At 39.6% G+C, this 13,300-nt stretch overlaps 1 protein-coding gene across 1 annotated transcript in view; it reads left to right on the forward strand.

The window, feature by feature from the left end:
• LOC121863603 (serine-rich adhesin for platelets-like) overlaps positions 1-13,300 on the forward strand; it is a 189,137-nt gene that overhangs the window by 123,707 nt on the left and 52,130 nt on the right. Inside the window, exons 9-18 of the mRNA XM_042362334.1 lie at positions 733-839; positions 1,916-2,135; positions 2,378-2,476; positions 3,866-3,970; positions 4,607-4,701; positions 5,096-5,255; positions 5,772-5,969; positions 7,191-7,402; positions 8,756-9,410; positions 11,834-11,963. Coding sequence (XP_042218268.1) covers positions 733-839; positions 1,916-2,135; positions 2,378-2,476; positions 3,866-3,970; positions 4,607-4,701; positions 5,096-5,255; positions 5,772-5,969; positions 7,191-7,402; positions 8,756-9,410; positions 11,834-11,963 — 1,981 coding nt within the window. The remainder of the gene's footprint in view (positions 1-732; positions 840-1,915; positions 2,136-2,377; positions 2,477-3,865; positions 3,971-4,606; positions 4,702-5,095; positions 5,256-5,771; positions 5,970-7,190; positions 7,403-8,755; positions 9,411-11,833; positions 11,964-13,300) is intronic.

Genomic DNA, 13,300 nt, shown 5'->3' on the forward strand with positions numbered 1-13,300 from the left:
TGATGCACAGGATAAGGAAATTGTAGGTTACTCAGAAACTTTATTTTTCACAATATGTTGCACTACAATTCAAATCTTGCAGCATTTAAACATTACACATCATAAAAGTAAAGAAAATATGTAAAAATATGTATTCAAGTGTTATAAAAATATTAGTAAGCTTAATTTTCAGAATCCTTGCCAAGTTGTGTGAGTGAGATTTCATATTCACTCTCCTGGATTAACTTGACACTCACCCAAAAGTCCTCATAATCCCCACAAAGAAGAACAGACTTGTCACACGCTGCACTTCAGTGGATGAAAATAAAACAGTAAAGTCTCAGAGGAAAACATTAGTTTGTATTGTTTATTCTGGAATATAACCAGGATTATATCTTTTGGCAGAACACCACCACCACTACCACACTCCTTCTGCCTCTCTACCACCACCACCACCACCACCACACTCCCTCTGCCTTTCTACCACCACCACCACCACCACACTCCCTCTTCACCTCCATCACCACTGCCGCACTTCCGCACTTCCTTTGCCCTTCTACCACCACCACTACATAAAACACACAGTGCTTTATTGTACAGTATTAAGTACAATTGAAGGGACTAGATGATCTTAAATTGAATACCACACTCAGTTGGTATTGTATTAGATATATTGACAAACAGACTAGAAAATTTTTTGTAAGGTACATAGGAGTTTATTGTTCTGTGCATCTAATTCTTCCTTCCCTCCAGGGTGAGGGCTTGGACACACGACCTGGGGGAGGAGCATCGGGTACCCAGAAGAAGATCCCACCCAAAAAGCCACCAAGATCCCGGGCCATGTCAGTGGACAACCTCCTGTAAGTCTTGCTTGTCATATTTTCTTTTCCTTTTAGACTTCTAAAGGTGTGGTGTCCTTCATGTTCTCCCTTCACTATTGGGTTTATACTTGATTAGAAAAGCTGCCATTTTGTCCAACTTTCTGTATCAAATTTGGTGTCCATTCAGTAACTTTTCTACAGAGCTCAGTGATTTTACTTTATTACTGGTGTGATGGAGAATTAGGAGAAGTTCTTGCTAGGGACTGCTTGGTGTGTTGTTTACCCAAATGATTTTATAAGTCAAACTATTTGTAGTAATTGTGGAGAAGTAGTACCATTTGTTCCCATGTCCTCCAGTCACATGTTGTCCAAGTTCATTTAATATTTTTCTTAGTCACAAAATTATCAGCAGTGAGAGTACATTGCATATACCTCAGATTCCCAAGTAATTAACTGGGCTTCTTCATGTTTTTTTTTTTAATAATTATTTAAACTTTCCTCCCACATTACTGTTCAAGGAGGACCTCTGCTTCTTGAAGTGTAGTAAGTATCTTATCCTTCTCTGGGTGATAAAAATATACACGAAGAATGAGTTCAGGGCAAAGGTTATCTAAAATATTGTTAAAGATGACCGGGTAAATTAATACTGTGTCGAACTGGCCTTTTTGGGGGTGATGGATGCGCTGTTGGTGGTGGGTGATAGTGGAGAGTGGTGGAGATAAACTAGATGAACTGTTGGGGCTGTAAGGGGGAACAGGAGAGTTTGTTTAACATTTGATTCTGTCCAACTTGAGAGTTTATTCAGAAAGGATTTATAAAGGTGAAAAGAATATCTTATGATGATAAATATACAGTACTCAGGACAACAGTATGGGGAAATATAACATTGTACTCTTGTAGTGTTTCTTACATGTGTGCTCAATTATATCACTTAACCCCTTCACTATCGGGATGTCACTTTTAATGTTTTATGTGGTTAACACTAGACGAATTTATTCAGCGGAGGGGGGACTCCATACACAAGTGGGTGGTAATGCAGTCTAAGTTATGTTATTTTTTTTCATTTTAGTTCATTTATAATAATGTCATTTTTTACCACTATTCCTCATTTCCAGCAATACTGAAGCAGAGTTACGTCAAAACTTATGTGAAGTTGTTCAGAAGAAGAGACGCATCGTGGTGCGTACCCCTTCCCGCCTATACCGTTTTGCAGATGGTAGTCCAGATACTGTAGTAGGCCCCACGAGTGCAGGAACACCACCAATCCTTGGCCCAGAATTTGTTGTCAGAAGCAAAGAACCAGCAAAAGTCCTCACGTTGTTACAAGATGCACAGGTAATGTTGTGGTCCATCTAAGACCTGTCTTTTTATCCCTTGTTATGTACAAATCTTCACTTTCCTGGGGAGTCACTCTGAATGGATGGCTGCATTCCCCAATCCCCTTACCACCTCCCTCTTCTCTCCATAATGATATAATAAATAAGTGAATAAGTATGTAGATATATGAATAGATAGATATTCTAATTTATTTTTCACTGTACTTCATGTTAACTAAAGCTGTGTTTCTATGTTTCCAGCGAGGTGTGGTGAAGAAAGTTACAGTGATCCTGGTCACTGGCAGGAGACTGGAATTGACTTGTGATCCTTCTACTACTCGGGTCACTCACATTCTCCAGGTCAGTTGTGTCTCTTTAGGATACTGCACCATTACCATTGCCCCCTCACCCCTTCTCTAGTCACCCTGAAGATGAGATTATGTGTGTGTGTGTTTGTCCATGCCCTCCTTTGCGTCTCTTTTGAACATGTAACTTCAACAAAAGGAATGGATTTAAATAACAATTGCTACTGTACTGTATATTGATATATCCCAACAAAATCCCAGAAAATTTCAGTAATCAGTTTTTCTCTACACAATTTTGGGAGTTATTTTGCCTCTATAATGACAGGGGAACTTTGTGGTCACCTTTTGTTTCTTATTTTCAAAGGAAAGTTTGTTTCAGGTGGGGAAGTATTGTACCACTGTTTAAACTTAACTTTCTTGAGGTAGGGTGATAAATGGGACCTTGTCTTGTATTGTAGATGTATGTGTTTGATTTAAGAATTTTGGAAGGAGGTGGAGTACAGGGATAGTGTTGTACAGTACCACCAAATTTAAAATGTTTGGGATATTATCAAGAATTGTGTGTTATGGTAAATGTTTGTGGGTGTTAGTGTATTAAAAGAAAACTGTAAATACAAATAATGAATGTCTTGTGTTGGTAGTACAGTGAGTTTTGCTATAACTCGTGTTTTGACAATGCGAATTGGCTCTAACGCGATTTATGAATAGAGGAACGATATTTGTATAACGCGAACGCTTGTTTGCTGTAATGCGATTTTTGCTTACTATTTCTCTAATTTTGTGGTATTAACTGTGAATATGGTAAAGAAGAATATCTCCAAGAAGCGTTCTGGTGATCGCATTCCCGCTGATGATCGTAAAAGAAAGGCTATAACCCTTGAAGAGAGGCTCGATGTTATCAACCTCAAAATCACCCTTCTCCCCCATCAAGTTATATTCTTATTTTTTCAAGGTAAAGTGTTACATTTACTGTATGATTTCATTATTAGATATGAATGTAACATTTATTTAGACTGTTCTATCCTTTGTGTTAGGCTAACTACTAAATTTTTTTCAATTTCGACTAGTAATCTGCACCTAACCCTATTTTCTCCATAAGCCCTGTTATTTCTATTACGCGAATTTCTATAACACTATGTTTTACAAGAACACAACTATCGCGTTATAGCAGAACTGACTGTACTCTAAACTCTCTATTTATGTGACATGGGTTTTGTCCTGTTCACTGAGCTTGACATCAGCCCCATCAGTGCCCTAGTCTAAGCTAACCTTTCTCCCGTGAGTTAAGGAACACGGAGTATATGAAGTTAGCTCGAACTTTAACATTCTACTCCAAGAAAAAAGATGTGGAATGTGAAAGATGTTGAGGAGTATCCAGTGTATTGTATGAGAAGAAATATTATGGTTCTTATCTATAATAGTAATTTTATTTCTTGTTCCACAGGCTGTGTTCCAAGAGGAGGATTTACCACTAAAACACCTGCTGGGCCTCGCTGTGCTGGGTAGTGGAGAGTTTCATTTTGTAGCTCCGCAGACCAAACTACATAAGGTATACAGCGATTATATCATTAGTGTTTTATTGTTTTTTCATTATAAATTTTGCTGGCATTTCTTTAACATTTTTTTTTATTAATTTTTACAAGTTCTTTGCCAATATGTTATAATGTGGCTTGGAATTAAGAACAATGCAGATTTCTCTATCAAAATGTTATCCAATCTCAAACTGCCTAACCTTTAATATTCTGCTGTAATGTTTCCACTTTACATGACAAGAAGACTTCTGTAATATGTTTAACCTTAAGCTCATGCTACATCCTGGCACTACACATTAGCATAATGTACAACCTTCCCAAAAAACCATATCACACCAACTAATCGATGTTAATGTTTACTTACAATCAATCTGCCTGTAATGATTCAGTTTTCTGTAGGAGTTAGTGTACTACTGTCTTTAGAGAGTTGGTCGAGTTGTGGACAAATTTTCTCTTCCCGTGGTGATGAGTCTGCGAACTTACTTCCCCGAAGTGTTATCTTGTTTGGGTGTGCTGTTTTATTTCATATGGGGTCGATACTGCTTCAGTTTGGGAGAGAGCGAACTTTTGACCCTGACTGTACATGGGCTGCTCATCCTCCAGGTAACTCTTCGTGTTCGTCACTTAAAGTCATCTTGTTGCTGGTATTACAGGTTGCTCCCCCAGGATGGAGGGAACGTCACCCTACAAAAGATGGTCTTATTCAGGATAATTTTACTCTGCACCTGAGGATTATGTATTATCTTAAGTAAGTAGAGGATGTTACTCTAATACAGTATGTTCCTCTAAGATCCGCACTTCCACTGAATACATTTTACCAACTCCACATCCTCCTCTCAGAAAAAGTGTCTCTTCAAATGATTGTTTTCCACTTGTCATTGTATTGTCATAGCCTTACATTTCACTCACATATATTTACATTGACTTTTACCAGGTCTTCTGTAATTGTTGGCTCTCATTGTTCTATTCAACCTTCACAAGAGAGTTTTAGTATTTTTTTCTTTGAGTTGCCTTTGTAGAATTTCAGCCTTTGTTCCATTGCACTATTAAGTAATGACTCTGCTAGTCATATACTGAAATAAAATTTGACTTACCGGTAACCTTACATTACATAATCTAACCTAATCTGATGATTGCATTAGGTTCAGTAATTTGAGTGACATGGCAAGCTCATCAAGACAGCTGTTATACCTGCAATTACGACACGATGTGTTGGAGGGCCGCCTTTCCCTCCCACCAGATGTCTTGTTTCAACTGGCGAGCCTCGCTCTTCAGGCGGAATTTGGAGATAAAAATGAACAGGTGAGAGTTATTTAAATATATCTTTAGATGATGGAAGGAAAACAGAAACCTCAACAAGGAGAAGTCTTATTAATAAAGATAAAAAAAAAAATTGTAGTTTGTAAATGTTTAATGAATTAGCATTTCTTTCTTGTATAATTACTGAATAAAAATCATTAATGGCTTTCATAATTTTAAACTAAGAATTGTAGTTATGTCACTGCCAACTTTATTCTCAACTGGGAAAAGTTGTTTTGGTGAGAATTCAATTTATTTAGTACACCTGTGTTGTTAGGTAAAAGTACTTAGTACCGTATTGATATTTACATGACCTCTTAACTAATGTAAATATCATAAATATTAAAAAGTCCAGGTTTCATCTCTTTTAGATATGACATATACATGTATGTCAGTTGATTAGTAATATTCAGACAACTTGTTTTGAATCAGAAAAAAAATCACTTGTTATTTTTTGATTATATATTATGTTCAGAGGAAAGATAATTACTGGTCTTTATTATTTATTTTTGTTACCAGAGTGTGGGTTACTTCCTGCCCGAGCATTACGTCCCTGAGTCACTGCTGCGCGGAGGACAGACTAAGGAGGCGTCTCAAAAACTGCAGCAGAACCACTCGGCCTTGATGGGTCTGCCGTACACCCAGGCCCAGGCACGCTTCATCACTACCCTGCAGGACACACAACACTACGGTGCACACTATTACCACGTCACACAGGTAAACACTGCGGTGCACACTATTACCATGTCACACAGGTAAACACTGCGGTGCACACTATTACCACGTCACACAGGTAAACACTGCGGTGCGCACTATTACCACGTCACACAGGTAAACACTGCGGTGCACACTATTACCACGTCACACAGGTAAACACTGCGGTGCACACTATTACCACATCACACAGGTAAACACTGCGGTGCACACTATTACCACATCACACAGGTAAACACTGCGGTATACACTATTGCCACATCACACAGGTAAACACTGCGGTGCACACTATTGCCACATCACACAGGTAACTCATGAATGTGGTAAAAAGTTATTGAAGTTACTTTCTTTAACGTCTGTATTCTGTAATATTTCCCATACGTACTGCTCACTGTCTCTCCCTGCCCTTGCTTGTAGGTGAATAAAATCTATGAGAAAAAGAAACATCACTCACTCAACAGTTTAGCTTATTTATATAGTGTATATTTTTTGTATGGGTAATGCATTAAAGTGTTATGCTGTAATGTATGACCGTTTATGCCTTTCTTGTGTATACAGTAGCCTCGGGGTTATTTTGTGAGATTGGGACCAAGGAAATTTACAAAATTAAAAAAAAATTGCTTGAAAAAGTCGTGAAATAATCCGAGGCCACTGTATTGATATTTACAATTTGTTATTAGTCTATTACAATTGCTTTGTGATGAAGTGTTTGAAAATAACAATAACCTTAACTATATTGACTGTAGATAGATAGAGGTAGATGTTTAATGAAGCAAACATTATATTTACTGTATATATATACAGCATATGCACTGCTATATACTGCATTCACTTTTACTGAGCCATAGACTTTACTGTATGAAATATAGAAACTTAAATGTTTTCTTTTATGTTTTTGTTGGATATTTTGTAATTCTTCCCATACATTAATGCTAATAAGAATATACAGTGACCTAAAAGTTTATCCTGTACTCAGAATTCACCATTTTCCTCCAAATTAGTAAACTTTCAAATTTCATGTCATAAACTTACATACAGATCTCACTTCTTTCACTTAATCTCCTCTGAATGTTTCTCAGGCCCTTGACATTGATTTGAACATGCTCATTCCAAGAACTATTTTTCAGCTCAGTGATGTAGTATTATTGCAAGCATTTGAGACACCCTGTATGCTTGTGTTTGCATGTTTGTTGGAATACATTTGATAGTACCATTCCCTATCAGGACAAGGGACGTCAACAGTGGTGGCTGGGCATTGGGCCCGAAGGTGTGTTGGTAATAGGAAGTGGACCCCTCACCTCGGAGGCTGTTGCTTGTGCCATACTCCATCCCTGGTCTCAGGTTAAGAGGCTCTCCTATACCACACATAGACTCACTGTAGCAGTGCGGGGACCAGACAAGTCAACCAAGATAAAGTTTAACTTGCAGGAGACTAGGTGAGTTTACTTTACTTTACCCACTTGGCCTTTGGTTAGTTCATTAGCCATTTGGGCAGTCAGTTCTCTCTTACACACTGCTGGTAAGTGCTGGACATGTACAGGCTCTAGAATGTAACTGAACATAAGCTTACACTAAAGGCCTTCACAACATTCAGAGTCAAGTTATTCCATGAGCTAATTTTTGTAGATCTGATGTCAAAGTTTGTTAGAGAGAATGTTGATACAGACCCAGAGGATGGCTAAAGATGGTAGGTACCCTAAGAGAGCTTTCAAAACTGATTCTTATTCAGTAGTCTTACCTGCCTAAAATTACAAAGGTTTAAATTTTTTATGAAACTTGAAACTTAGTAAGATTTTCCACCTAAAAAAAAGCTGATTGCAGTAGAGCTATTGTATATACCTGCCAAACACCGCTAAGTTCCTTCTGGAATAAAGAAGTTTGAAGCCTTGTCTCATCTATTGCCATACAGTATGTGGAAAAGTATAGCGATCAAATGTCACAGTTTATTACATCAGTTGATTATACACATGCTCGATGATGCTCCACTGGATGAAGTAGGTTTATTTGCATATATGATAGCTATAACAAATAATTGATATTTATAACACATTTATGGTAGTATTGTACCTGTCACAGTAATCACTGGATAATTCCACTTCATGATGAACGCTAAATGTTATCTACCAAAGGTCCTGAGTCTTTATTATAAACTAGAATGCTTAAAGTTTTGATTTAAGTGGTTGCTTGTTAAAGTGGCATTGTCTTGAGGAAGATAACTTGATCCCTGAACTGCTGTCACACATCACAAGACATGATATTTTCCCTCCCTCCCCTTGTAGTACAAGCACAAGTGTAACTGTGTAGTAATGACTCCTTTTCTTCCCCCTCATTCAGTACACAATAATTGCTCACAGCACAAAGCATGACTTCTTCCCTGTCTCCTCATACAGTAGAGGTATAATACATCACCTGATCATTACACAGTATGAGAATGACTTTCCTTCCTCCTCCTCCTCACTCAGTACTGTACAGTACAAGGTTTGAGTCACCCGCCCTCTTCGTGCTCCACCATAATCCCTTACATGACATAGACATTAGGAGAGGGTGGGGGACTGGAGCAGTGAGTGGAGAGTGCGGAGTATTAGTGTCCAGTGTGCAGGTGTGCGTGTGTGAGGGGCTTCTCTTGTCTCTGTCATTGCTATTATTGTGTACCTGGGCTATACCTAGGTTATACTCATGTGTGCCATGTGCATCGGTGAAAGCTTGTTTGATATGTATAGGTAGTGAGGTATAGTTACTATGTATAATGTATGGGAGGGGTGATTAAACTGTGTGCTCTGTGTCACCAGGAGTCGTCATGTGTTCTACCTGGCCACAGTTCACCAGAGCTTCCAGCATGATGCTGCTGCCCTGAGCCAACTCACCCTACCAGTGGAAGGCTCAGGGATACCCTTGGAGGTATTTCCTTCACATCAGGACCCCCACTCACAAGCTGCCAGCAGTGCTTCCTCAGCCACTACTACTGCCAGGACCAGCTTATCCTCTGCAGGCACTGCTGATGATCCAACGTCTGGCGGGCACGTAATAGAGGTACCTGGGGGGACAGAAGGTGAAAATACGGAGGCCCCAAAGGTGTGTGTAGTTTCTGGGGCAGAGAAGACGAGTGAATCAACACCCTTCTGGCCAATTGTGTTGGGAGGACACAAGTCATCAGATAGTCTGTCCCGAGAGAACTTTCTGTCAGATATTCTTTGGCGTGGCGGTGGGGACGAGACTGATGAGGTCTTTTCCATTGAAAATTTGGAGAATGAGCAACAGTCTCACAAGAACCAACAACAAGAAGAGGTATCAGAGGATGAAGTAAAGGCCTCAGCCCCACGAGTGTTCCATCAACGGTCCAAGAGCAACATAGAGAGTAGCAGCAGGGAGGGGGCAGGAGCCACCAGACCAGAGCTCACCCGGGAGTTTGGTAGTGACGAATCACTCTTGACGTCGCCCAGGAAAGTGAGTAACCTACATCCCACCACAACATTATCAATCACTTCTACAGTTACTAATCCTAGAACTTTAAATGAGCTGTGCACCATCATACTAATCTCTCTTCAAATCTTGGAACCCTTTTTGGTCATGGTAACCTTTCCTTCTCTTAGTACAGCACTGTATCGCACTTTTTCAACACATTTATAATTAGATAAATAATTATAAATGATACATGTGGCACTTTTCTTAATCACCCTACTAATGTGACTCCATGAAAGCAGTGAACTTAATTATAATGTACAGTATATATACAGTAATGATAAGTCATTCTCAGAAAACAGTACAGTATTTCACTGCAGTGACATAACTAACTACAGCACTGTAAACTTATGTACTGCAAGTAATTTAAATAGTAAGCATGAGAGTGTCTTAAAATAAACCCCAGAGAAATAAATCACTGAGTAAAACATGAATTAGTATGACAAATATATCATAAAGACAGTTTAGGTTACTTAATGAAAACGGTGAATGGTAAATGAGTAATATGGCAGTGGTAAAGATTTTGTAATAAGTAACAGCTTACATTAAAGGTACTTACCTACAACATCTGTAAGAAAGTACATGAGAACTTAACTCAAAATTGTGATGAACATACGACAGTGAATATACGGTAAATACAATAGCTAAATACACACACATAAATTCTTTCAAAAACATACAGTACGGTAGTTACAAATATGCATCTATACATACATACATACATACATACATACATACATACAGTACATACAATACATACATACATACATACATACATACATACATACATACATACATACATACATACATACATACATACATACATACATACATACAGTCTCATACTCAAACAGGGAGACCCACCAATGACAAACCTCCACCCTGGTTGCCACAGACAGAGTAAACAAAGTGGCGTTAACAGGGGCTTCAGCCAGGTAGGATGCAATGACCCGCAGTGGAGTATTGGATTCCATATAGTAATAGGCTGGAGGAGCAGGTGACACTCCCCACTGTGAAGACCTACAAGCATCACTGTAGAACCTGCCTGCTGGTCATTTTATTTATTACAGGAATGGATTAAATTTTGTAGATACTTTTTAGTGTGGCATCTACAGTACCATCGTGAGGTCGTATTGATTCACAGCCGTCCATACCCATAAATATTATTTTTACCCGAATTTGTTAGTAAAATTAGGCAGAAGGTTCAGTCATCCACAAAAGTACTGTCGCCTCTCCTTCTGAATTACGAACCCTGAGATTCAATCCCCATGAATCCAAAGCATTAATGGGCAGAATAATGCATCATCAGTGTCTATCAATGCTTCGGGTTCACAAGTCTGAGTTTCGGGGTTTGTGGTTCAGGAGGACACAGTAATAATAAAGCAACATAGGGGACAGGAAGATGATGATACAGTAGTAACAACAAACCAACGTAGGAAAATACAACATGCACCAAAGAGAAGAGAAGGTCCCCACCCCCTCACGTTGGATTATAACTCAGCGGGGCTTCACCATTCACAGAACGACGACCCCCTGACCCGAAGGACTTCAGTTGGACTTAGAATTGGACCTGCTTGGACTCCCAAAACATTCATGAATTATATATTTTTTTCCATTTTAAACCCAAGGAAACGATCTTAGTATAGTGTGAGTGTTGTAATGTAATTTAAGATAGACAGAGTGATAAGTTCTCATGTATTTAGTTAGGAGAAATATTAACTAATGAACCTTTGAGAATACACATGGGGACATATCTACATTGTCTGTATACATGTTGAGTCATTGTTAACTAATATGACGGTTTTACTGAATATCTATCTGTTGATCCATCTATCTATCTATTCAGCTACAGTACAAAAGATGGGGGTTAAAAATCGCACTGAGACTATACTATGACGAGATATGTTACTTTATCTCATATTAGGGTAAAAAATATACCGTATGAGGCTTTAATAATGATGACACAAACTCTCGATGTACCCAGCTAATTCATGACATTCAAACTTGTGTTTTTTTTTAACTAATCCTTGGCATTCAGGTTTGGTCCACTTTTCTTGGCATGGTTGTGGTAGTACAGTATTTCACTGTAATCTCTTCAATGTTTTCTCGAATATACATGTGTGTTTTTGTATCCCCTCTCACCCCTCACCTCTTGTGTATGCAGGAATGTGAATTTATTTGCACCTGTCAGGAAAGTAAACCATAGAATATCCTGCATACAACAATTAAATTATTATCTAGGTTTAATGTTCATCATCTTTGGATCTTATTATATTTTCAAAGTTACTTTAGTCCCCTTTCTATTCCCACTCTTTATCAACATCCCCTCTCTTATCGTTGTGTGCTATACCCCCCATACATATCACGTTACCCCCTGGCCCCTACTAATCCTCCCCCCTCCCCCCCAGGGTAGCGGAGTAAGGATGGGGACGCGAGTGTCAGCAGCCGCTCTACAGAAGCGTCGCCTACGGGGGGCCGAGGTCCACTACCTGCCCAGCCTCACCGAACTCAACACCACCCCGACAGCTGTTGTTGTTGGTGAGTAGTTTATAGTGCCAGTACCTGTTTATAGTGCCAGTACCAGTATAGTGCCAGTATGAGTTTATAGTGCCAGTACCTGTTTATAGTGCTAGTACCTGTTTATAGTGCCAGTACCAGTATAGTGCCAGTATGAGTTTATAGTGCCAGACCTGTTTATAGTGCCAAAAAGAGTTTATAGTGCCAGCAATTGCTTTGAAAAGGCGCCAGTATAAAGCCAGGCGAGTTTATAGTGCCAGTACCAAGACAGTGCCGTACCCGTTTATAGTGCCAGTACCAGAAGTGCCAGTACCTGGCATAAAGCTGCGAGTTTAGGCGCCAGTACCTGCTTATAGTGCCAAATTTGCTTAGCGCCACCAGCATAGTGCCAGCATGAGCTTTAGGTGCCAGACCTGTTTGAGAAAGTGCCAGTACCTGCTTATAGTGCCAGTACCAGCATAGTGCCAGTATGAGTTTATAGCACAGACCTGTTTATAGTGCCAGTACTAAGTTTATAAAAAGTGCACCAGCATAGTGCCTGGGGTACTGTTTGCGGTGCTGGTAGACCCGGTTTATAGTGCCAGTACCAGATAGTGCCAGGCATGAGTTTAGAGAAAAACAGACCTGTTTATAGTGCCAGCACCCGTTTATAGTGCCAGTACCAGCATATGTCAGTACTCTGCTTATGGTGCCAGACCCGTTTATAGTGCCAGTACCAGCATAGTGCCAGTATGAGTTTGAGAAAGCAGACCTGTTTATGGTGCTGTACCTGTTTATAGTGCCAGGGGCACCAGCATAGTGCGTCAGTACTGCTTGCGGTGCCAGACCTGCTTATAGTGCCAGTACCAGCATAGTGCCGTATGAGTTTATAGTGCCAGACCTGGTTTATAAAAGCCAGTACCTGTTTATAGTGCCAGTACCATATATAGTGCTGTATGAGCTTGAGAGAAGTGCCAGACCTGTTTATAGTGCCAGTACCTGTTTCAGTGCCAGTACCAGTATAGTGCTGGTATGAGCTTATAGTGCCAGACCTGTTTAGGTGCCAGTACCTGTTTATAGTGCCAGTGTACCTGTTTATAGTGCTAGTACCTGCTTAGTGCCAGTACCTGTTTATAGTGCCGTAGTACCTGCTTATAGTGCTAGTACCTGCTTAGTGCCAGTACCTGTTTATAGTGTGCTAGTACTGTTTAGTGCCAGTACCTGTTTATAGTGCCAGTACCTGTTTATAAAAGTTAGTACTGAATAGTGCCAGTACTCTGTTTATAGTTGTGCACCTGTTTATAGTGTGCTGGTACTCTGCTTAGTGCCAGTACCTGCTTGCAGTGCTAGTACTCATTTAGTGCCAGTACCTGTTTATA

The sequence above is a fragment of the Homarus americanus genome, unplaced genomic scaffold, assembly GCF_018991925.1.
Source record: "Homarus americanus isolate GMGI-L3 unplaced genomic scaffold, GMGI_Hamer_2.0 scaffold40248, whole genome shotgun sequence".
NCBI lineage: Eukaryota > Metazoa > Arthropoda > Malacostraca > Decapoda > Nephropidae > Homarus > Homarus americanus.